General features: G+C 38.1%; 1 protein-coding gene across 16 annotated transcripts in view; it reads left to right on the plus strand.

Annotated features, from left to right (window-relative positions):
- MBNL1 (muscleblind like splicing regulator 1) overlaps nt 1-26,592 on the plus strand; it is a 196,201-nt gene that overhangs the window by 37,830 nt on the left and 131,779 nt on the right. For 11 of the 16 annotated variants that reach the window (XM_034782406.1, XM_034782414.1, XM_034782404.1 and 8 more), the window contains exon 2: nt 4,238-5,181. The exons of 3 other annotated variants lie outside the window; for them this stretch is intronic. In XM_034782406.1, the coding sequence (XP_034638297.1) occupies nt 5,008-5,181 (174 nt within the window). In that variant the 5' untranslated portion in view covers nt 4,238-5,007. Of the gene's footprint in view, nt 1-3,843; nt 4,101-4,125; nt 4,207-4,237; nt 5,182-26,592 lie in introns of those variants that run through there. 2 more of the 16 variants (XM_034782405.1, XM_034782413.1) reach the window with 2 other exon arrangements.

Here is a 26,592-nt window from a genome sequence, read left to right on the forward strand (position 1 = left end):
GCAAAAAACAACAACAACAACATTGCCAAAAAGTAATGACTGTTACAGACCGGCAATTAAAATTCAGATTTATAGGTGAAGTGCACATCAAAAATGAGAAAGCACACCCTTTTGTGCTGAATGCCCTAATAACTGGCCTCTAAGGAGCTTCACCACAAAAGTCTAACTCTTCTTCCCTGAAGCTACTGTGGTATTTCCTGATTAAGTGGAGATAGCCTGGAAAGAGTCATCACAAATATGTGAAGTCTCATTGCAGCCATGCAGTCCTTCGGTATTTGAAATTTCACAGAATGATGCCTTCTTGGATATCTTCACTGAACCAGAAAATACCAAGAGAATTTCACATGGAGGGGGAAAATAGCTTGGAAGGTTTGGTAAATATATTTTTGCACTGTGCACCGTCCCCCTATCCCCCCGCTTGTTTAGTGGAGACATTCAGCACATAAATTTGGCCTTAATTTGCTCTTTGTTTTTGCTTTGCAGATTATTTTTAAGACTGACTCTGAGGGCTGTATTTTCAAAAATATTCATTAAATTCTATCCACAAGTAAAACAAGTAATTGTACCAGTAAAATGTGCATTTCTACCAGTACTATTTGACATTTGTATAACACCTTCACTCAGAAGATTTACAAACATTAATGAATTAAGTCTCATGACTCCTCTGGGAGAGAGAAAGTATTACTACTTTCATTTTACAGATGGTAAGATGAAGAACATCAGTGGGAGTTTTACCATTGACTCAGTTGGGCCAGGATTTCATCCAGAGAGATTAATATAAGTGGTTTTCCCAAGATCACACAAAAAGTTCATTACAAGACCAGGAATAGTATCTCCCAACACATATCTCCCAACTCACAGCCCCGTGCTTTAGCTGCAAGATTATCATTACTCCGTTATTTGTGCATGCAAAACGGTACTTTCCTGTGCAAATAGCCATTTGCATAAGCAGTTGCCCATTTTTCATGTACAGATGCATATTTTCCTGCACACTTACTGATTTGCATGTGTCCTCTCATGTTTCAAGGGGGGGCAACTTAAGCAAGTAGTTTTGAAAACATGGCCCTTAGTCCCTTTATAGTATGGCATAAATAGTATATCAGCGGATGTGCTAATACACCTCAGTATTTAGGCACAAATAGTTTGTACTATGGGTATTATGTTAAATAGACAAAAGCAGGAAAATTAATAGTTGGGGCTATATCACATCTTTAATATAACTTGAGGGGCACCTGTCAACTGGATCTACAGCATCTTGGCTCAAGCATTTTTAGCTTTACTCCCATATGTAATACTGAGACTGAAATGCCTCTGATGAAATATCACCATAAAATATTATGCTCTTCCATACAAGACTATCATAACACGATGAAACATTGGCAAATCAGTTGTCGGCAATAGATATGCAAATTGATAAGGCAATACCATGTCAACTTGATTAGGGCCAAATTCATCTACCATAAAATTGTGATAAATTGGGAATACTCTCAACATATGTTATTGGCCCGATTATCAAAACCTGGCCTTTTTTTTGCACCCACAAGGTCTGAATGGAAATAATTGCTGGCACAAGGTTGCATCCAGGGTTGTTTGCCCCTGAATTTTAATTCGGTTGGACATCTGAATATTTAATGCTGCCCACAGAAAAGTTACCTCGATGGATTTGGTCTACAACACATGGCAAGCCTGCTGAGTGTAGATATATCATAAATGAAAATTGTGTCTGCGGATAATTGTGTCCAAAATTGTTTGCATATTTCTGGTTGCTTGTACAAAATATCGGCTTGGTTAAGAATGCGCTGAAAAGCAAGCCCTATTTACAATTGAATTTATGGGGTATATCTTTTAGTCTCCAATTCAGTTTTATTCCCCGTCTATTTTGGTATGCTTAAAACAAACTAGCCCACCACCACCCACTTCCTTATTGCTTTGCAACCATGCTAAAGTGACAAGCACTGTTTCTAGAGCTCCATTTCTGCTGATGTTGTCAGTGATGCTAATGTAGAAAGAGAAAAGTCTGCTGTTTATGGGGGTGTAGCACTAGAAGCATAGAAGTGTGCCGTTCTGTCACCTAAAAGAGATTGGACAAGTGCAGGATGTGTTAGGGCTCATGTTGCAAAAGAAGATAATTTAGAATTGAGTTATTTGCAGGACCTTCTTTTGCCCTATGTCCCATTAAGTCATTTGAGATCAGCTGGGTTGTTCTTGTTCACTGTCAGTTTGAATAGGACTAGGGGCTAGGTCCCAGTCAGGAACTCATTTCCTGAGGATGTCAGTTGAAGGCTCTCTGAAGATGTTTTCAGGACTTGTCTTCCATATTTAACTTAGTTTTTTCATGGTCATTGTAACTTCCTCTGTTTCTGTATCTCCTAATTTGAGAAGAGGGAGAGGGTTCTGTTTATTAATTGAATTATTTTTATATTCAGCATCCAGGTGTCTTTTTCGGAGACTGACTCTTTATAAATTATTTGAATGCTCAAAAGATCATCTGCCATCTTGGATTTGCTGACGAGGAGCAACTCCTAATGTCCATTTCTCAAAGTTTCAAAGTTTAGTTTTCTAATGCAAAACTTGTTTAGCATGGACATAAGGTTAAATGGATAAACTGAATTCTTCCTCAATACTTCTCTTTTTACTGACCTGCAGAATAGAAACAAACAACCAAACTGCTGAGTTACCATATTAGCATATGAAAGCTTGCAGTTGTATACATACAGTAACATGTTTTTGTAATATCTTGCAATATGCAGTTTTTTATTAATGTTATGGCAGTCCATAAAATAAACTCAGACAATAACAAATGTAGTCTTATGTCACTGGAAGCCTAGCTGTCTGTTAAAACAGTAAGATACTCATAGTAAATAACTATAGGTCTTTTCCCAGTAGAACTCAGAGGTCATTTGAATAAATAAGCATTTCATAGCCTTCAATACAAGCTTTTGTCTTAAAGGAAGCACTAATTAAATCCTGGGAAATAAATATATATTTCATTTAAACTATGAAGATTGTGCTTGAAACTGTTAAACATCAGGAAATAAACTTATGAATTTTAATGTGTTTTTATCTGTAGCAAGACGTGCTGCAGTTGTCTTGATTTTATGAAGAATAATAATAAAATCATCAAATTATTCTGTCAAAGAATGTCATTTCTATTATAAGGAAAAGTTAGCTGTTTCCACAAAGATATCATTTGAATATAAGTTTCTCAGAGGTGCAGAGTTAGAGGCATATACGTAAAGCTAAGACCAGCAGGCATCAGCTCACGCCACCACTTTTATTTAGAGGAGTGTCATTCTGAAGTGCATCATGCTGCTTAAATCAAATTCTGTGATTAATATTTAATGTGTCTGTGATGGAATCACTTTCTCCCCTGAGGTTAACTTACGTTTTGCCAGACATCCTGACAACACTGCAATTCTTATATTCCCTGTATGACCTGGGCTTTTCCTTGAGAAAGGTCAGAATAAAGGGTGCTTTTGTTCATATCTAGCCTGCCGGTGATATATTGACAAAGTGTCTGCTGGCTGAATGGAATAGTTTTACAGTATTAAACAAGTGCTGATTTCTGTGGAGAGGCAGGACTTATGGTTTAGAAGGAAGTGAATTGGTTAGGTCAGGAGAATGTACCATTTGTGAACTCCCCCTTTCCTTTTATATTCATGTGTCGGATACAGTAGACGGTACGCTGGCTGTGCTCAAGGCAGAACTGGAGAGAAAGCAGCTTGAAAGTAATCTGCAGTTTGAAAGCTTGCTTTTTTCTATAGGGATTCTACAGGCGCTTGTGCTTGTGTTGGAGGCTGTTTTAAAACTAACATGGTTTAATCCACTAACTGCATGTTGGGTAAATTCAAAACCCACATGCTCGTCCTCTTGCAGTGGAATAAGTCACATCTGATGGACATTTTCTGTGCTTATAGCATAGTAATGAACGTCTGACAGGCGCGACCTTTCATAAGACAGCCCACACTATTGGCTTTCTGCCCAGAATATTGCTGCAACACTATCTGTGATTGGTTATCTCTCTATCATGCATTGCTTCACAAGGGAAAACGGCCCCTTTTTTAATAAATCTACGATGGCTGGCTGCAATATGCTACACTGTAAGTATCTTGTGTGAAAGAGACAGACAGACTATAATTCTGCATAGTAGTCTAGAAGCACATGGCAAGGCTGTTATGCTGTGGGACCTCAGTGGAATGCTGCTTGGTAAATTTTAACGTATTTGTTTTTTCTACAGGTTGGTACTAAGAAGTGCCTTTCCTGACGTCTCTGCTGCTTGGAACCGCTTCTAGAGCAGTCTCTGCTTTTTGCCTTGCTTGCTGCCAGCTAGACTGCGACGACAGCACATCCACCCTCCACCTCTAGCCCAGACACCCCCATTTCTACTTACAATCAAGAGAAAAGCTCTAAGTATCAGGCATTGCCCCAGGCTGCTTTAGTATAAAAATAAGTTTGCTGAAAAAGTAAGATATCTTCTGCCAGAAAATCAAGGAGAGAAAAAAAAATTCTCGAGTGTTGCTCTAAACTGCTGCATCTGTCTATGCCAAACTAATCAATACCGATTGCACCACAAAACCCAATTGCAAATTCAGCTGTGTTGGAGATTACCTTTCAGACAACTTTACTGAAAGCAGCTTGGAAATTCTGTGTCAAAGGGTCTGCCACGTTTTCATGCTTGCATTTTGGGCTCCAAATTGGCACTCGGAATGGGTTACTGAGAGCACAAGGCTAGTTTCAGGCCACACTTTTTAACATTCATCTTACTTATGAACCTAGCATTTCTTTTAAGTACAAAACCTCTTTCCATTAGCAGTTTCATGCTGTGAATTTCTAGTTGGAAACCTTTTCTTTGATATTGTGACAACACAATTTTACATGTACTTTTAAAGTAGGGTGTGGGGAAAAAAGTATTTTGGAGGTGACATTTTCATCATTTCCAATCTATCAGTTTGGCTGTTTGTTTGTTTGTTTCACTGAAAATTTTAACTACCTGTAAAAAATCTAAACATGGCTGTTAGTGTCACACCAATTCGGGACACAAAATGGCTAACACTGGAAGTGTGTAGAGAGTTCCAAAGAGGGACTTGCTCACGACCAGACACGGAATGTAAATTTGCACATCCATCGAAAAGCTGCCAAGTTGAAAATGGACGAGTAATCGCCTGCTTTGATTCATTGAAAGTGAGTAAATATTATATTCTTTTCAAGGATAAATAGTTAATGAATGAAGCAATTATAATCGGCAGAACCATAGCGTCTGGGAGATATGGATTGCTGTCTGTGCTAGTATGGAGATTTATAGCTTTTTTTATTGCTGATTTGTTGGTTTTGTTTTTCTCAAGGGATGGGGGAGAGGAGAATAAGGGGGAAAAATTGTAACAGAGTTCGGGCTCTGTGGAATTGGTGTGGTTACAGTTACTAGTTCCTTAACCCTAAATTGTTATTGGTCTGCAGCTGGTGTAAAAAGCAGCATATATTTTGTTTAGAAATAGCAAAGTCATAGTAGAGATTCTTTTAAATAAATAAATAAATAAGTAAAACAGAAATGCAAACCATGTGTTCTAAATGATGATTTGTTGTTGTCTTGTAACTGCATGTGGATTGTTGCTGGCTCTGGACAGTAGGCAGTGCATTTGAGATTAGTATTTTCCTTCATAAATTAGCATGGCTACTTCTGAAAGCATCTTTTTTTTCATTTTTTGGACTTCCATGATTTTTTTCCTTCCTTCTTACAAATATAATTATTTAATGAAAGAAGTGATGCATTCTTTGGAAAACTTAACTGAAAGCCAGGTATCTCCAGTCATGCAAGGACAACTATAACAGCGAAGTTACAGACTTACTGCCACTTCCAAAAAATATATGCTTGGTACACTGTGTAAAGGATAGGACTGGTATTTTCAACTATCAATAGTTTCAGGGGTCCGTTGTGAAACATACAGATTTCCAGCTCCTTCTCTTCATTCTTTATTAATTAAATAATCCCAGACTTTAAATAGCCAGCCCACAGACTGTAACTTAATACTGCACAGAGTCATAAATCAGAGGCTGATAGAAAAATTATGTCTCTTTGTTTTCTCTAGAATATAATATTGCTGCCCTTAAAGCCAAATCCCAGGAAGGGGAGCAAAGCCTGAGTATACCGGCATTGCTCTGAACAGAAATGTCATGGGCTGAAGGAGGGAATGTTCTGCCTTAGCAAGAAGGGCTTAGTAGGCCAATTGTATAGCCAAATCAGTATCATAGCTAGAACAGGGCAGCAAATGGTTTTCCCATCCCACCAAAAATTACGAGATTTCAACAAGTTTTCCGGTTCCAAAATGGAACAAAAAGTCAAAATCTTGAAAATTTCTGTGAACCAAAAATTCTAAAAAATGTGGTTCAGATCAATCAAGCATTTTCATATAAATAAATTTGAAACCTTTTGTTTTGACTGTGGCCCTTTTTAATGTAAAAACTGTTTTATTTTTCATATAGCTTAAATTTTGAGATGAAAAGTAATTTTGATGCGGCAAACGGGATTTTTATCATTTCTAAAATTTCAGAACAAAATATTTTGACAATTTCTAAGCTTTTTTTCCAAAATGTTTTCAAGTTGAGAAATTTGTCAGAATAGACCCTTGTCAAAAGCCAAACTTTTCATGGGCAAATCAGCATTTCCCAATGAAAAACATTTCACCAAAAATTCCCAATCAGCTCTAGTCAGAGCTTTGGGGCATTTGGATAGCAGTGGATACAACATACTTCTTCTTCTATGTGGTAGGCTTGATCTAGTGCATATGCTCTGTGCATGGGCTTAGTCCCTGCCACCATGATGAGCCAGCTCCATTTTCTGCACTTGTGGTGAGTTGTGAAGCTCTATTCTTATTATTTTTAAAAAATATTCATATTGTAACTTAGATATCTGATATTCAGGTTTAGCTCATGGAACTCAATAAAATGCCTCGATATAAAAGAACTTAAGAATTGAAATTAATTTATTGTTAAAACACCATAACTAGCTACAACATCAACATATAGTTTAATTTCTTAGCTTCTACTCATTTGACTGTGCAAAGTTTCACATCCCCACTCCTGGGTTGCTCTACTAGTCTTTAAGTTTAAAAAAGAAAGTTTAAAATACAGCAGGTTCAGAAAAAAATGTAAAAAGATTGAAAATGAGACACCAGCGTTCATTAAAAACAAACCATTGAAAACCTTAATATGGTTTACAATAGGAAGCTTCCGCCAAGTCCATTATAAATCAGCATTGCCACCAAAGAACTGTGATTTCCAGGTTAGAGAAATACCTTAAAACTTTCATGCTTAAGGCAGCAGTCAGGCCAGAGGAAGTGTGTTATGGGGGATAAGGCATAGCACTAGAAATCAGGAAGCTATTCTATTCCAGGCTGTGTTACTGACTCATATTACTTTGGGCAAGTCTCTTCTCCTCAGTTATCCTTTCTTTGTAAATTAGATAATTATCTCCTTTGTAAAGAGCCATGAGATCCAGGGGTGAAAAGGACTAAGTATTATATGACTCTGTGTTATCATTTCAAAATACTAGGTGGAGGTGATCATTCTTGTTGACCAGGTGGAGTCATTAGAGTTGAGTGGGTTGTAAACTGGGGCAGAATTTGTTCCAAATATTCTTTTACCATTGAAAAATATACTGTTTAATATGTAGGGCCCTACCAAATTCATGGTCCATTTTGGTCAATTTCACTGTCGTAGGATTTTAAAAATGGTAAATTTCATGATTTCAGATATTTAAATCTGAAATTTCACAGTGTTGTAACTGTAGGGGTCCTGACCCAAAAGGGACTGTTGGGAGGTTGCAAGATTATCATATGATGGTCATGGTATTGCCACCCTTATTTCTGCGCTGCTGCTGGCGGTGGCGCTGCCTTCAGAGTTGGGCTACCAGAGAGCAGCAACTGCTGGTCGGGAGCCCAGTTCTGAAGGCAGAGCCGCCACCAGCAGCAGCACAGAATTAAGGATGGCATGGTATGGTATTGCCACCCTTATTTCTGCGCTGCTGCCTTCAGAGCTGTGCCCTCGGCCAGCAGCTGCTACTCTCCAGCTGCCCAGCTCTGAAGGCAGCAGCGCAGAAGTAAGAGTGGAATAGTATGGTATTGCCACCCTTACTTCTGCGCTGGTACTGGCCGGGTGCTGCCTTCAGAGCTGGGTGCCTGGCCAGCAGCCACCACGCTCTGGCCACCCAACTCTGAAGGCAGTGCAGAAGTAAGGGTGACAATACTGTGACGCTCCCCCTACAATAACCTTGTGTCCACCCCCCCCCATAATCACCTTTTGGGTCATGAACCCCAGTTTGAGAAGCTCTGGTGAAATCTGTATAGTATGTTGTAAAAGCACAAAAAAGACCAGATTTCAGCGGGGGGGAGACCAGATTTTGTGGTCCATGACACGTATTTAATGTCCATGCATTTGGTATTGCCCTATTTACATGTTTACATCTGTTAACCCCAAAAGGCTTGCTATGGCCTGAACTTCATTCTGTGCCCTGGTCAAAGCTTTGTGCTGAACGGCTCTGCAGGTGTCAGATGGAACACAGCACCAGTTCTGTAGCTCCGTGGCCATTATTACCACCTAAGAGAGTAGACCAAACTACATTAGTAAACTCACATATAGTGTAATCTGGCTAGTATATGTTTTATAAGCAGATAGTTGAGATGTGGTTAAATTAGATTATTCTGACAACTGCATGAAAATCCCATTGGCAGTTTGAAAATGAAATATAGTTCTTTACTGAATTTCCTGCCCAACTCAACTAGCAGCAAAACACCTGCATTTTTTTGTGTATTTACTGGGCTAAAAAGGTACTGATTATTTTGGATTTTTTCCTCCAAAGTCACAATTCCTATTTGTCCCGTGGACTTTTTAAACAGATGTAGTAAAAAGTAAACTACATGCTTTATATCCAGATTTAAAACATTTAAATAGTTTAATATATACTTAGTATTCTTACTCTTTACTAACACCTCAGTGTATCTAAAAGCTGACTATAAAACCATTAACCTTTAAATAGCTATAGAATCATTAATCACCTTATTAATACATATAATAATAATAATAATAATTAGTAATGAACAATTATCTGAATAGCTCAAATTACATATTGGAAGTAGGCCAGATCTTTAGAGTTATGGAGTCTTGTTAGTAAATTGGCAATAAATCTCTAATTCATATGATTTAAAAAAATCATCTGACAAGTACCGTAGTATTTTAAAATCTTGTAGCTTTCTAGCTTGTGTGATGAGATGTGCGCTAGGTATTGCAGAATTCCTGTAGTGCCTGTCTGTAAGAGTATTTGAGCACAAGGTGGATAGAGCCTATGTACTTTTCTATATTTAGAACATTAGACAGGCAAAGCAAATATTTTCTATCGGGACCCCATGAAATGGCAGTACCATTCTGCTGTGCTGTTTCAGACTTTGGCCACATTCTCACGTGCCTTACATTTAATATACTGGAGAAGAGTTTCTGGCTTCAAAATTAAAATGTAATTCATTACAAGTAGTAAAAATATTAAAGAAATTGTACATTTATATAAAGGAAAATTGTCTCTGAGTCGTGCCTTTTCAGTTTAGACAAAAATGAGTTTGTTTTGATAAATGAAAATGATAGATGTCTATATTTGTGGTTAAGAGAGAATTAGAGAGCCAGTCCTGAGACTGTTTCCATTGGTGTCATGTGACTACTTCTGTGATTAGGGGCTTTGAGTAGTGGTCTTCAGTGTAGGAAACATTCAATGTATGCAGTGAATGTTGGTTCACTATTATTAAAACCTGCAGTTCTTTTTAAGGCAAACTCCCCTTGATTTCAATGGACTGGGAAAGAACTGCAGGATTTGGGCCAAATAAAGGATTATCCTTTTAATGCTAATATTCGCCACAGAAGCTATTGCTTTGCTGATAAATCTTTGGTCCCTTAAGCTTATAGCATTTCCAGGATTTGCTACCTCATACTCAATATCTATATCCTGAGGAGATATAAAATGGGTTTGGGCCTAAACTTGCCTTCAGCAGATGCAAAATCATGAGCAATCATATTCCCTTGTGACTATTTTTCTCTGTTTTTCTTCTTTTTTTAACATTTTCAGTAAAAGTTAGATGCTAGAAGGTTCAGGTATTCTTGCAGTGTTTATAATCTATATAGAATTTTTAATGGTATAGTTATGCATATGAGATCCATAGATTACACAGTATTTTAATGCTTAAAATTACACTCCATTGTAAAGACACCTCTTTTGCAATATGAACTCTCAGATGCTTCATAAATTCATAGCAATGTTCCACTTATTTACTGAGAAGCTTCAAAATGTTAGAGGTAATATTTTGACCTTGTAAAATATATGAATTCATTATGGATTAATCTGCAGAGAATCTCAATTTTCCATTGCCTGAGAGATGGAATTATTAATTATGCATATCTCCACTCTTGGTCTCCTTAAATTAAAAAGAAAAATAACACTTTTGGGGCCTGATTTTGCACTGGGTCATACCAGTATAAACTCACAGAATCAGGCCCTTATTTATTGTTTTGAGTATAACATACAAAGAGAGAGAATATCATTGCCATATACAAGTTAAGTATCAGAGGGGTAGCTGCATTAGTCTGAATCTGTAAAAAGCAACAGAGGGTCCTGTGGCACCTTTAAGACTAACAGAAGTATTGGGAGCATAAGCTTTCGTGGGTAAGAACCTCACTTCTTACCCACGAAAGCTTATGCTCCCAATACTTCTGTTAGTCTTAAAGGTGCCACAGGACCCTCTGTTGCTTTTTACAGATTCAGACTAATGCAGCTACCCCTCTGATACTTAACTTGTATATGGCAATGATATTCTCTCTCTTTGTATGTTATACTCAAAACAATAAATAAGGGCCTGATTCTGTGAGTTTATACTGGTATGACCCAGTGCAAAATCAGGCCCCAAAAGTGTTATTTTTCTTTTTAATTTAAGGAGACCAAGAGTGGAGATATGCATAATTAATAATTCCATCTCTCAGGCAATGGAAAATTGAGATTCTCTGCAGATTAATCCATAATGAATTCATATATTTTACAAGGTCAAAATATTACCTCTAACATTTTGAAGCTTCTCAGTAAATAAGTGGAACATTGCTATGAATTTATGAAGCATCTGAGAGTTCATATNTTCTTACCCACGAAAGCTTATGCTCCCAATACTTCTGTTAGTCTTAAAGGTGCCACAGGACCCTCTGTTGCTATATACAAGTTAGTTACACATTTCTTTGCCTTCTTCAGTATACATCTGCTAATAGCCTAAGCTTCCAATTGGGGGAAAGAAATTGGAAAACCAAAACAAGCAAATTAAGTGGGAAAATGGGATGTGAGGGGGAAATATCCGACTTAAAAAAGCACACATAAAAGTTCCACTGTGGGACTATCAGTGGCATTCAAAAATCTTACCAGCTAACCCAGACAGAGTTATAGCTCAGTAAGGCATGTTTCATATTAAATTGTTAAGCTCTACATCTGCAGGAAGACATTAAAATATTGCAATTATACATTTACACTGTTTCATTTATAGAGAATCTAAATGGAAGAAACTCTGAATAGATGCAGATACAGTAGTAAAGAGGAAAACACTTTCTCATCTGAGAAAAATCTGTAAAGACACAAAATAAAAATATATTAAAAAAACAATCTTTTGACAGCAAAAGTTCACATTCATTAACTTTTATCCAAAGTTAAATCTTCATATGAGGGATCAGGAGCAGCCTCTGAAGCCTCTGTCCTTTTCTACTGAACCAAAATCTCTGCTTTTTCTACATTTCTAAATACAAATGTCTGGTTTCCAACATTCACTCTTAATTTTGCTGGATACAACAAATTACATTAAGACCAACACCTTATATCTATTGTTCAACTTTAAAGAAGCAATAACATCTTTTCGTTAGGACTGAAGAATAATGATAGTAGTAAGGCTAGAACTCAATTCTAGAAGTAGCAAACATTAAGGAAGTAGTACCTCGTGTATTTGTTAGGAACTTATGCATAACTGCCAGAAATTCACATAATATGAGGACAGTCTGTGGAGTCTTAGAATCAGTTGATTTCCTCCCTGATAGTCTCCTGGCTAAGATCAAGATGACTGATCTACAGTCCTACTGGCATTTTATGATTTAGCTTTTGCTGAAAATAAACTTCCAGAATATTTATTGTTTGTAGGAAAATCAGCACTTCACAAATTCTTATTCATGGTGTTATTGTCTAGCTCATCTGTTTCATATGGCATGACTTTGTTCTCTTTGGGCAGAGAACTGAAAGTCCCTTATGAAATGGCATAGAAGGTTTGGAGTTCACCTCATTGTTCATGTTCACGCAATCACTGGGAGAAAACTTTCACTTGTTTCCTATCTGTGGTGGAAATGGAATCTTACTAAGTAACTAATCTTTTGCAGAATAATTCTAGGCTTGTTTCAAGTCAAACTGTCCAGCCTCTCAGCTGGAGAGGAAAGACAGCAGTTCCCAGTTCTCAAAGGCAGTCAGCCCTCTTGGAGTAAAGAAGGCTTCCTTGGAAAGCAATTAGTTTATTCATGAGAATCCTGCAAGTTTTCTCTGCTTCTTCCGCCCTTAAGTCACTTTCAAAGTGGGGAAAAAAAGAGGAAAAAATAAAATTAAAGAATGAGTGGAGCATCTCAGAAGCATGTCTGTGCTCCAGTCCTGCTGGTGCCACCTTTACTTTTAAAGAGGACTAGAACACATTAGAGCTTAAACTATACAGGTTTTTCACAAATGCTAATTGTTTGGCTGTGTCAATTGCTGTACTTAATATATTGAATATAGTTCTCTTTCCTCTTCTAGTAGAATTTTGTCATAATGCCTGTGGGAAATGAGTTGATGGTCTCAAGTTCTTAGTGGGCACATGTCTGCCTCACTGAAGCCATAGCCATGCTAATTAGCAAGCTTATTGGGCGTTGCAGCAGAGAGGCCAAAGGATCGAATGCTCCTAAAGATGGAACTGCCCTTTAGAAGTAGCATGTTGGCAGGGTGGTATGTGGAAGTTTTCACTGCTAGTGACTCTACTGGACCTGGTCTGTGGATAAATAAAGCATTTCCATCTTCCATGCTATGAATCCAGCTCCTTTCACCAGCACTATATTTACTTAAATGAAATACATTTAAAAACAAAATTATCAACAGAGATTCTATTACGCATACTCAAATTTTTGCTTTTTTATGGACTCGCACAACACCATTTATTTTCACAGAAGATTATAGTGATGGCAATAGAGAAATCTGTATGCAATATTGACATGACGAATATTTCACAACTCCCATGGCACTGCTATCTTCAATGGGGAATTTCTAAATGTTATATTCAATTTAATAGTAATTATAGCTATGGATTTGTAGTAGAATGCAGGTCCTCAGATGTTGGGCCAGGCCAAGCCAAACATATAGAGGAAGGAATAATCTGATTTTAAAATTATGAATGATAAAGTGTCAGTATAATGGAGCCCAGCTATTATATTAATAGCAGCAGTATTTCTGATTAACATATTTAATTTTCTTGGCAGCTCAGGATTAAGGGTAAATCAACATTAAGCTTCATTTTAATTGGTGTAATAATGTCACCAATATAAAAAGCCTCTGAATTTTATCTAATGGGAAAACTAAAGGATAAATCCTTCTCTATGTGCTCAGCCCAAGTAAATCCTCTGGATGCTGGGGAGTTCTGTGGAGCGCAGGAAGGGGAAAGTCTCCTCCCTTGAAACTGCAGAATAGTACTGGAGTTGCTCCATAGCAGCCACTCCAACCTAAGGGCTGAAGTAATTTCAGTGAGCCTTGGACTCTCGCTTCAGTGGGATAAGAAACTGGAGTATCAGCAGTGCTAGTGGCTCCCCAAAGACCCACTGTGTCATGCACTTGCACTAGAAGACACCCCCAAAAGCTGCTAATTTACTTTAATCGCCACTTAGTAGACCTCAGCCAGAACTTCCATTGGGCTAACGCGTCAGTAGAAGTTTTGCTTTAGTAATAATTTGCCTGTGTTGACCCGACTGCCTGTTGCCTGAGCAAGATCTGTTAGATCAATTATTATCCCTTCGATATTGGGAGGTAGGATTTCCCAACGTGCTATGCTGTGGCAAAATTCATTGGCATCGACATGGGAACTCCCAACCCGCTGGTGCCAAGGGGTAGAACTGATAGCTGAAATCTGTTCCCAGAGAAATAGAACTATTTTTAATTTGTGCTGAGTCTCAGGATACAATGCTGTTATGCCAATGCAGTTAGACATGTTAATGGATATACGTCAAATATAGTGGAGTGATAAAGAGGCTCTGTTTTCACATCTTGTATTTTTCATCATAAAGTTTCAGTATAATTTTTTTCATAGTTAGTGAGAATACTAGACTAAGGGCACTCTTTGCCAGCAGTGAAATCTGGCATGTTTAATCTGTAAAATATATTCAATATTGTTTTCTAAGTATAGTCTGTCACAGAGTTTCCTGTGATGCTAGAGGTGGTATTGATATTCTGATTGGTGTCATTATTGGTAATTGAAGGAGTTTACTTAAAATGTTTAGACAAGGTAGCTCTTTGAGCAATACAGAATGTCTAAAGGGTCTAGTTGTGCTAGTGGCTATGAAGTGCTATATAGGCTTTAAAGGTTTGAGCCTGTTGAAATCTGTGAAAAGACCCCCATTAGCTTCAGTGGCCTTTGGCTCAGGACTTAACTTATTAAAATAATATAGAGTCAAGAAAAAATGATAAGAATAAATATTTGGAAAATTTCAATTGTTTGGGAAGGTCACACTATTAAGGCCAAGTGATTCCACTGGGATGACTCATACTTAAAATTAAGCACATGTGTAAGTATTTGCAGGACTAAGTTTGTAAAAGGGAAAAGGCCTATTGATAAAATGGCATTTTATTTAATTGGTCATTTTGTACTCTAATAAAAGTAAGTAAGTAAAGTAAATCTATGTATTTATGTCTGAATATTGGTGACATCACAGCAGAATTTGTGGAAGCGTTCGTGATCTATTGCTAACTTTGAGCACTCAGCAGGTGAACTTCCAGAGATCTGCCACACATCATCCATCCATCTCCTTGCTGGTCATCCTCTACTTGTTAACCCTCCACCATTTCTTTCATAATAGCTTTCTCAAGGTTATGTCCATCTCTACGCCTAATGGAACCAAAGTACATAAGTCTGCATCTGTTGATTTCTGACATCAAGGTCTGTTTTTCTCCAATGATAGTTCTAACTGAGGGATTAGTCTTTTTTTTCCATCCAGGAGATATACAAGAGTCTTAGCTAGCACCACATTTAAAAAGCTTCAGTTTTTTTCTTGCCAGCAGCATTAACTTCCCACAATTCACATCCATAAATTGCTATGGAAAAATTTAGGCTTTTCACCACTCTCACCGTCATAGATTTTGACATGCCATGGTTTTTCTATTCTTTCTTTAAAGAAGCCTGCAGTTGAGTGAGCATCCCTTGTCGTCTTCTGATTTCTTTGGAACAGCCTCCTTGGTTGGATATATATGAACCCAAATAATTTAATTCAGCTACTGCCTCTACAGCTTATCCTTTGCTAGTGATGTACACTTGCATCCTGTTTTTGTTAGTCATGTCAATGTACGTGCATTTGGTCTTCGTCACATTCAGGAATACTCCTTATTCCTCACTAACTGCTTTTACAGACTCCATCATTTGTTGCATTGCTTCAGTGGCAAAGAACATCATGTCATCAGCATATCTGATATCGGTTAAAAGGTGTCTGCCAATGGAAATCATAATGTGCCATAGGGGTGGCTTTAAATTTTTCCCCTCAGCTCTTTGCCTTTGATGGAATTGTTGTCAAATGGATCCAGGTGTAGCCCAATCAGAGCTTTAAGGAAGCCAAAACTACCCTGAGGTTTTAACTCTTAGCAATGATAGCCTACATCCACACTGTGATCTAGGTGTGTGTTTCCCAGCTTATGTACACATGCTCACACTAGTTCTCATTGAGCTAGCATTAGTATAAACAGTAGTGTAGTCATGGTAACACGGGCAGCAGCAGTGAAAGCCTGCCGGCTGTAAACCTACCTGAACCCCATGGGTATGTACTCAGCACAGCTAAGCCATGCTGCTGCTGCCCATGCTACCACAGCTACACTATTTATACTCGAGAGCTATTGTGAGTGTGTGTACCTGAGCTAGGAATTACATGCCTAGCGCATAGTGTAGACACAGCCTTACTTACTGTTTTTGAGGTTCCCCATGTATACAGACTTCCACATCATCCTCTTCTCTCCCCAAAAGGGATTGCTTCAAAACAGAAAAGACAGCATCATCCATTTTAAAAGCTCAATTAATTATACTTGTTAAACAGTAGTAGGCAACATCACCTTCGACTGAATTTTTATAAGTGTATTATACCACATTTGGGAAAACTTTAACAGGTGCCTGTATGTCAAAATGTATAATAAATGCTATTATTCCTTGCACAATGTATTTATGCTAATAATATACTTCCTATCCATACAGTATGCTATAATATATCTGATACAATGTATTTAGGCTGTGGATCAGTTTTCTGATTTAGGTACAATAAAAAAAATTCTCTGGCTGCAGTGCTAGGAAAAGGCTACAAAGCTCCTTCCAATTAGATCTTTCAGAGCCTGAATGGCCTGTCACAGGTTTTTCACTGCACAGAAGCCTGACAAATTTTTAGCTGTGTGTAAAATAACTACTGGTATAATGGTGCAACGCAGGCACACATTCTGGCCCCATTCCAGAGGCCAGAGAACAAGAGAAGACTCATTTAATTTAAAGCTTAACAAATTTAAAATGCATAAAATAAATGACTCTTTTATAAGATATATTCTATGTTTATGGGGCTCGCTGTTATTGTTGAGACCAATAGCTTTAATTAAAAAAAATTAGACACTTAGGGCCTATTTCTGTTCTACCAAAGAACAGAATTTAGCCCTTACTGTATTAGCTGTTACTAGTTCAGAATAGATTACACAAAGAGAAATAAGGCAAATTAAAGTTTGAAAAGCTTCTTGGCTTTTCTATCATTTTCAATTTTCTGCATAAGCACTGATATAATCAGAATTTAGAACCAACTTGTGATGGATAAATTACATCCGTAATTCAGTTTATGTGTGTTAGTGCATATTCAAAAGGTAATCTGCATTCAGATATCTCTGCTTGTCCAATACGCTGTTAAAATCTTTGCTACATTGAAATGAGTCAGGTGAAATCTCTCAGATTTATGCAGTTATTATAAGTGCACAGAAATATAACTGGGGCTGAAAAAAATCCTTGTCTTATGAGCACTGAATGAAGAGACCAAATACAAACTAGCCTACGCCTGAACACTACAGGAAACAAAGGAATCTTATCCTTCTTATTTATTACATATTATTTTTAGTGTTTATTGCACACTGTTAGTGTACATTGTGCTGTACAGAATATAAAAGTAGATACTTCCTCTTTACAGTCAGCTCTGACGATACACTTCTGATATATATGCCCAGGATGTCCAGTCTCAAAGTGCTACCTATTTTTATTACAAAATACTAATTCCTTTTTTTGGGTGGAGCATTGATGAACCGTTGCATAGAAAAAGTGATTTTAAGGGTTTATTTAAAGATGGTCATTCAGTGCCCTAGAGGCACAAGTTCCAAATGTAAAGAGATGCATGGAAGAGAATGTGAAGGAGAGAACTGGCGGTAGATATGATAGAGGGATTTATGAGGTCAGCTTGAGTGGGAAAGATATATTAGGAGAGATGTGTGCAGGGACAGAGTTATCCAGGGTGTTAAAGGTGAGTACAGGAAATTTGAGTTTGATTTGGGTGGCAAAATGCTAATGAAGGGAATTCAAAGAAAGGAATAACAAATTCAGAGCCGTGGGAGAGGAAAATTATTTCAGCAGAACATTTTGTATAGGCTATGGCAGCTGGGATGAGCTGAGATCTGGACAGGCCTGAAAGAAAGAGGTTTTAGTTGTCACAGTGAGAGAGAATCAAAGTATGTACAAGATTCTTATTGGACGGATTTATCTTAAGTAGCTCCCATGGGCCTTGTCTTTTTAATTGGTAGGATTATGTGTTCCAGAATAAAGACATTGCCCCTTCCAAGGGAAAAGGAATTGAGACAAACCTCCAAGAGAGTAACTGAAGCACACTCATATTTTACATTTAGGGCTCTGTTAAGAGTTGTCTGTGTTTGCGTAAAATACCTTTTGTTGCTTTAGCCTGAAACAGCGTCCCTTTTGTCAAGTTAAGTGGAATCCAATTAAACTGAAGGGTAGCTCAGAGGAACTCATGATATGGTTTATTGGACAGATAGTTCTCATGTTAATAAGCTTTTATTGCACTGAGATCAATGTATGTGTACTACAGACTGGTAATAAATAGCAAATATATATATCGGTACAGTGCAACCAAAGCCCAAATCTGTAGATCTTTTTAGGTGACTGGACTAATATAAAAATGCTGTTTAAAAGAACTGTATCAAGTGGTTTCAGCTAAAAGCCTGGCTTCTCTTAAAATAGTTATAAATAGTGACAGAACTGTAACCAGATTGTAAGGTGAATTCCAGCTTTTCGTTACTTTGAAATCTAGAGAAAAAATAGCCATTCTTTTTGTGGTGATTACATCAAAATCACGAGTTGAACAGGGCTGAATGGTGTTAACTGTTGCTGGGGGGAAAAATGGAGTTAAAAATCTTAAGATCATCTTTTCCAGCAAGGCTATTCCCAGGTTGCACACCAGACCCTAGTGCACATTCCTGGCGTCTTTATTAATTATATTGATGCACAAACAGGAGTTATTTGTGTTTTATGCAGGGTGGGTAGAACAATATTTGTCACATGGAAAATAACAAATTTGAGGAAGGTAATTTAACGTTTAAGAAGAACATAGATTATAACAGTGACAAGAATTTCCTTTTTAATGTACACAAACATTAAATAAATTGGAGGGCTAGAAATCCAGCTAGGATACAACTAAATAGTTAAGAAAATCAGTGTACTCACCAGGGAATTAGGGATTTAGGGATTATTTCAGAAGAATAAGGAAAAAGTCATTATTGGATGGTTAAAGTGAAAACCTGCATCCAAAGATAGGATAGTGGGATCGATCATCAGAGTTACTGAATAAAGATCAAAACAGTATTTATTGACCCTGGTTAAACTCAGTCTCAAATATTGTATTTAGCTTAAGTCATATTCTCACAGGATCTGAAGGGTAGTGTTGCTCTGAAAGGTTGCTGTGTCAGACAGCAACCTGAGTTGTCTTAGATTTGAAAAATGTCTGTTATCAGTATATCTTGCATCTGAAGATGGTGATCTTGTTCTCACAAAAGAACAGCAGACTTTGAGGTAAACTGATTAAAAAATAGTTAAATTAGTCAGGAGTCGATAAAGCAGAATGTAGTAAACTGTCTGGATGATTACAAAAATGACAAGGCCCAATTTAAAACCCAGCCATTTTTTAATAAAGGGAATTCAGGTAGAATGTTCATTCAGACTGTAATAAATATATGTGGCCTGGTTTTGCTCCTATTGAAATCAATAGTACTTTTGCCATTGGGTTTAATAAGAGAAAGATTGGGCTACACTGCATACATTAGCATAGAAGCCCAGTGAAGCAAATTAAATAAATGAATTTAAGAGACAGCTAGACATTTATCTGAACAGAAGAATGGCGGAACGGTACAGTGACCAAATAGAGAAATGAGGCCAAGATTGTACATACATAGGAGTGGCCAACCAAATGGCTTTTTCCTATTTAGTAAAAGTACTTTTGTCCTTAGAATACAGTTAGGGGCCAAAAAAAAAAAAAAAAATCATTGTGAAAATGTTGCACACCTGCCTTTTCTGGCACTATTACTTTTCTTTTACAAATTCACTTGGTTGCTCAGTTTATGAAATCAGAGACTAAGATGTGTGAGATTTCACTTGAATATTACCTTCCTAAAGCCTTGATATTAACTGCCAAGCAAACTTAAAGTGTACATGTGGTCAGCTTAATTCTATAGCATGTTTTGTGTTCAGAAATCTTAAAGTGATTCATGCTACTTTGAAATCATTTATCTGTCCACCAAGTGCAATTTTAGAACTATACAACCTTTCAGACATTCTTTTCAGAAATAGGTGTATGGTTATATTTAACCAGTTAGAGACACTTGTAAAGGTTAGTGTTTACAATTCTTTGGTCACCGGTCACATATGACAGCTACATATATTGCTAGCTGAAAGATATGAGTTAAAGTAGCTATGAGTAATTAAAGCATTTTAATGGGAGCGGTTTGTTGAATGAGTCATGAGGCAAATGTATCGAAGGATAATTTGTATGCAGCATTCATCAGTTCCTGTTTTAAAAACGTCTGTATGTTCGACTGTAGTATACAACCAAGTAATACAAATGATGACTTAAAATAAAAGATGAGAATAAAGCTGTTTTAAAATGATATCTTATTTGGGTCTAAAACACTCCTTGAAATGATAGTACAGAACCAGATCCTTAACTGGTGTAAATTGGCATCCTTTGGAGTCAATGAAGCTAAGTGAATTTAGCTCAGGATCACATGCACAGTTCTGAATATCAGATGTGATCTAAAAACACATTTTTAAAACCAAAAGGTATAAATCTATCTTCAATTTGAATGTGATATCATTTGGACTATAGATGGTTCTGATTTTAAATTTATTGCAAAAAAATCTTAAATGAATACGACTTCAGTTATCCAATAAATTCAATTATCCCACATTCCCTGGTACTCAAAATATGTCATAAATGTTTGTTAATTACCATGAACATTTATTTAATTATCTGAATCTTAATTATCCAAATTTAGGGACTAATCTTGGGTGCTGGGCAACAGAAGTTGTTGTTATTTAATACTCATATTACAGTAGTTCCAAAAAGCCTCCGTCAGGATCAGGGCCCCATTGTACTACATTTTTATACAAACATAAAGAGATAGCACTTGTCCCAAATAATCTGCAATCGACGGCATCCAGTCCTGAAAGCATTTACACATGAGAGCAAATTTACTCATGCAAGTAGTCTCATTGAAGTCCCTAATTAATTAATTCAATGGGATTACTCACATATATAAAGTTATTCATCGGCTCTAATGTTTGCAGGATGGGGACCTTGGATATTTAGATGAACAAAATTGGGCTATAAAGAGTTTTCTTTAAAAAAAAATCTCTGCACAGAAGGAAAAAATGTCATTTACAGTTGCTGTGCATAGAATATTGAATGTACTAGATCTGTTAACTAAGTCTTGTGTTTTCAGCATCTTTAAAAATCAGAAATTGTTTTTTATCTTATGTTCATTGCAAAATAAATTCAACTAATTTTCCTTAAATCTGGATTTCTATAACTTTTTATATATTAACAGACTCGCCCTACAAAGAGGTCCATAAGAGAGGTTTTTAAATTTTATTTCAGGATGCAAAAAAAAAAAGATTTAGAGTTGCTTATAGTTTTCATGTGTCTGTACTTAACTGATCCCCCTGTCAGAGTTGATTAAAATACTGATGTTCTGATAATGCCAGCCCCCCATGTGTGTGTTCCAACAATTTTCAATAAAAGCGGACAAAATGAATAAATTTTGATACTGGATGAGACATAAGATGCAGGGGAAGAGGGAGCTGATGAGGAAGCTCGGTGAATCACTTTGAAACCAGAGCAATCTGCACACTTGTCAGTTAGCAGTTATTTGCAAATGTATTCTTACTGCAATTGTGGGAAAATACAATCAAACTGGAAGCTGTACATTATCTAAACCAGAGAACTTGCCTCATAAAAATGGCTGGGTTAATCTTTTTAAAATCCTCTAGAAGGAATATTTTGTGTGTTAACTACAGGCAGACAAAATAATGGTCTTTCCTTTTCTCTGTATTTTCCTGAGTCACAGTGGGCTCATACTTCTTTTCCATTCCATGATGTTGTATTTCCCCATCAAATCACCCCTTTTCACTTTCCATGATTTAGCAACAGAAGGACTGATAGTCTGCAGACTAAATACTGGTTCAGGACCTGTATATGGACTTGGCCTAGAAGAGCAGAACTTCCATGGGAAGGTAGATGAGGAATCATCTCTGCAAGCTCTGCTACCTTTGGAAGAAGATATGAGCAAAATCTGAAAGTTCTGTCTTTAAAAAGGGTAAAAGACTGGCTATATCTGTGTGTGGAAAGGGGGAGTAGAGGACGGGTGCTGAGCTGAACCTCCACTTCCAAGCAAGGCACTTAAGAGGGAAGCACAGTACTAGGGTTTAGCTGCCTGGTAAGTGGAAGCTGGATCCAGATCAGGTAGTGCAGCGTGCTGACTTAGGTGGAGGATCAGAAGTGTGAGCAGACCAGGGAAAGACAACTGTCCATCGGCAAGGGCAGGCTGAGTGCCAGGTTGATCTGGTGGTGAGAACCAACACTTCTGATGTTGGACAGAGGGCTGAGACAGTGGAGGGCAGCTGGTTCAGAACATTGCTGCTGCTGAAGATGTAATAATTACTAATAATACCTAGCTTTTATATAATGCTTTTACAGATGTGGAAACTGAGTTACACACAGGTGAAATGACTTGCCAAGGTTGCCTGGCAAGTAACTACTGTTATACAGGGCCTTCCATGAACTGAATCACCAGCACAACACACACACATCTGTCTGTCTGTCTAATCTATCTATCTAAAATGTGGTATACCATGCTCACATCCTACGTGTATCTGACTGCTCTCTCTCACTCTGCAGTGACCTAGTTGTTCAAAGAACATAGGCGCCAACTTTCCCCGGCGCCAGTGGGTGCTCACGTCCCCCTGCTCCCATTCCAACCCCTTCCCCAAAGTCCTTGCCCCAACTCCGCCTCCTCCCTGCCCCTATTGGACCCCTTCCCCAAATCCCCGCCCTGGCCCCACCTCTTCCCTGAGTGCGCCATGTTCCCCCTCCTGCCCTTCCCTCCTAGTGCTTGCCACGCGAAACAGGTGTTTTGTGGCGGTAAGCGCTGGGAGCTAGGGGGGAAAAGCGGGCACATGGCATGCTCAGGGGAGGAGGTGGTGGTGAGCTGGTGTGGGGGGGCGGGGCATTGAGCTGCCGGCAGGTGCAGAGCACCCACCAATTTTTCCCCAGGGGTGCTCCAGCCCCGGAGCACCCAAGTTTGTATATAATCCTGGAACAGCTGAGAAATTTGCAAATAAGAGGCTGCCCTAATGAAGTCCCAAACCTGCACATTTTCTCAGTTTTTAATAAGTTTAGTTTAGAATGGAACAAGAGGAGAGTATTTACTGTGCTGCTTTTAACTGAGAACATTTTGCTATTCAAGTACCTATCTGTAGTCATATTGTTGTTAGTACTTACTATGTTCAAAGTATTATATGAACACAGACTGATTCTACTGCCATTTGAGTCATAGCATGTCTCAGGATTGACCTCAGTGGGAGCAAAAGCACATTAATTATGTAATGACTTCTCACCACTGATCTGTGTAGTAGGTTATTATTGTTAACTCCATTTGACTGAAGGGGAAACTGAGGAATAGAGGTGAAGTGACTTGTCCAAAGCCACACAGTGAGTCATTGTTAGAGCTGTGATTAGAAATCAGGAGTTACTGGTGCCTAGGCCTGTGCTCACACCACTAGGTCAGGCCTCAGTTTTTATTCCTTTAAGTTTTTTGAATCACTGTTAGTCATTTGTGCACAGAAGAAGAAGGATTTGTGGAATAGAAAGCCCACAAAATTTGTGTTTGTTACATACTCCTCTTTATCGTACTTCCATCTGTGAAAACTGCAGTCATGTTAGTTCCTGGTGCCCTTGGACAGCCTTAATTACAATTAAAGCAAACTGCTGTTTGTGACTCTATATCCCATGCAACCCCTGCAACTCACAGTCTCCAGCGGTAGGATTAAGGTGGAAGAAACAACTCATTGTCAAATTCTCTCATCCCACGTAGTAACAGAAGTGGAAAGGGAGGCAGCTCATGATCTGATTTCTCTTTCTCCGGCCCTGGGAGGCCATGTATTTTCTTGTGGCCCTGCATGTCGTAAGGATGATCCTGGTGCTGATCTAAGAAAGGAAGAATCTATTGTAATGCTTCTTTTGCACTTCTATGGTTGAAGTTTTGCCACATTTCCATGATCAGCTCCTGTTTTCAGGGTATTGCATTTTAACTTTGTTGTGAAAAGGTTTCTGTGTGGCAATGAGTTTGCAGGCATGTTTCTTTATTATATGGAGCACTGGGGAAGGAATACTGTGTAGAGAAGTCAATCATCCAAAGCCCATTGAAGTCAGTGGGAGTAAGAACATAAGGATGGATTTGTAAAGAACAAATCATGTCAAACCAATCTGATAGCTTTCTTTGATAGGATAACGAGCCTTGTGGATAAGGGTGAAGCGGTGGATGTGGTATACCTAGACTTTAGTAAGGCATTTGATATGGTCTCGCATGATATTCTTATCGATAAACTAGGCAAATACAAATTAGCTACTATAAGGTGGGTGCATAACTGGCTGGATAACCATACTCAGAGAGTTGTTATTAATGGTTCCCAATCCTGCTGGAAAGGCGTAACGAGTGGGGTACCGCAGGGGTCTGTTTTGGGACCGGCTCTGTTCAATATCTTCATCAACGACTTAGATATTGGCATAGAAAGTACGCTTATTAAGTTTGCGGATGATACCAAACTGGGAGGGATTGCAACTACTTTGGAGGACCGGGTCATAATTCAAAATGATCTGGACAAATTGGAGAAATGGTCTGAGTTAAACAGGATGAAGTTTAACAAAGACAAATGCAAAGTGCTCCACTTAGGAAGGAAAAATCAATTTCACACATACAGAATGGGAAAAGACTGTCTAGGAAGGAGTACGGCAGAAAGGGATCTAGGGGTTATAGTGGACCACAAGCTAAATATGAGTCAACAGTGTGATGCTGTTGCAAAAAAAGCAAACATGATTCTGGGATGTATTAACAGGTTTGTTGTGAGCAAGACACGAGAAGTCATTCTTCCGCTCTACTCTGCTCTGGTTAGGCCTCAGCTGGAGTATTGTGTCCAGTTCTGGGCGCCGCATTTTAAAAAAGATGTGGAGAAATTGGAAAGGGTCCAAAGAAGAGCAACAAGAATGATTAAAGGTCTTGAGAACATGACCTATGAAGGAAGGCTGAAAGAATTGGGTTTGTTTAGTTTGGAAAAGAGAAGACTGAGAGGGGACATGATAGCAGTTTTCAGGTATCTAAAAGGGTGTCATAAGGAGGAGGGAGAGAACTTGTTCACCTTAGCCTCTAAGGATAGAACCAGAAACAATGGGTTTAAACTGCAGCAAGGGAGGTCTAGGTTGGACATTAGGAAAAAGTTCCTAACTGTCAGGGTGGTTAAACACTGGAAGAAATTGCCTAGGGAGGTTGTGGAATCTCCGTCTCTGGAGATATTTAAGAGTAGGTTAGATAAATGTCTATCAGGGATGGTCTAGACAGTATTTGGTCCTGCCATGTGGGCAGGGGACTGGACTCGATGACCTCTCGAGGTCCCTTCCAGTCCTATAATCTATGAATCTATGATGGCCATGCTGGGTCAGACCAGTGGTTCATCCAGCCAAGTATTTGGTCTTGCAACAGTTGCCAGTGCCAGATGCCTCAGAAGGAATGAAGAGAACTGGGCAATTATTGAGTGATCCATCCCCTGTAATCCAGGCCTAGCTTCTGGCAGTCAGACTTTAGGGACACCCAGAGCATGGGTCCGTGACCATCTTGGCTAATAACTACTGATGGACCTATGCTCCATGAATTTATCTAATTCTTTTTTGAACACAGTTATACTTTTGGCCTTCAACATCCCCTGGCAACAAGTTACACAGATTGGCTGTGCATTGTGAGAAGTAGTAATTCCTTACATTTGTTTTACTCCTGCTGCCTATTAATTTCATTGGGTGACTGCTGGGTTTTGTATTGGGAGAAAGGGTAAATAACACTTCCCTGTTCACTTTCTCCACACCATTCATGATTTCAGAGACCTCTATAATATTCCCCCTTAGTCATTATTTTTCTAAAATGAAAAGTGCTAGTCTTTATAATCTCTCTCATATGGAAGCTGTTTCATACCCCTAGTCATTTTGTTGCCCTTTTCTGTACCTTTTCCAATGCTAACATCTTTTCTGAGATGGGGTGACCAGAGCTGCATGCAGTATTCAAGGAGTGGGCGTACCATCTTTTCATGTACTGTGTATATATATCTTCCTACTGTATTTTCCACTCCATGCATCTGATGAGGTGGGTTTTAGCCCACAAAAGCTTATGCCCAAATAAATGTGTTAGTCTCTAAGGTGCCACAAGTACTCCTCGTTGTTTTTGAAAATATTAAGGAGGGTTTAGTCTTGTACTTAATGCTGCATTCACTTGTTGGAATATATTTGTATGCCAACTGAAATAAAACAATATAAAAATTATTTCAGAAATGACTACCTTGTAATATTGCTCGATAGTTTCTGATGTTTTTAAAAAAATGTAAATACCTGAGTGATTACACTTTAAAACTGGCTCCTAAAGCAATTTCTTATGATAAAGGTTTCCATTAAACATTTTCAGTATTCACAGTAATAGGAATCATTCAGGCCTAT

This window comes from Trachemys scripta, chromosome 9 (assembly GCF_013100865.1).
Source record: "Trachemys scripta elegans isolate TJP31775 chromosome 9, CAS_Tse_1.0, whole genome shotgun sequence".
Lineage (NCBI taxonomy): Eukaryota > Metazoa > Chordata > Testudines > Emydidae > Trachemys > Trachemys scripta.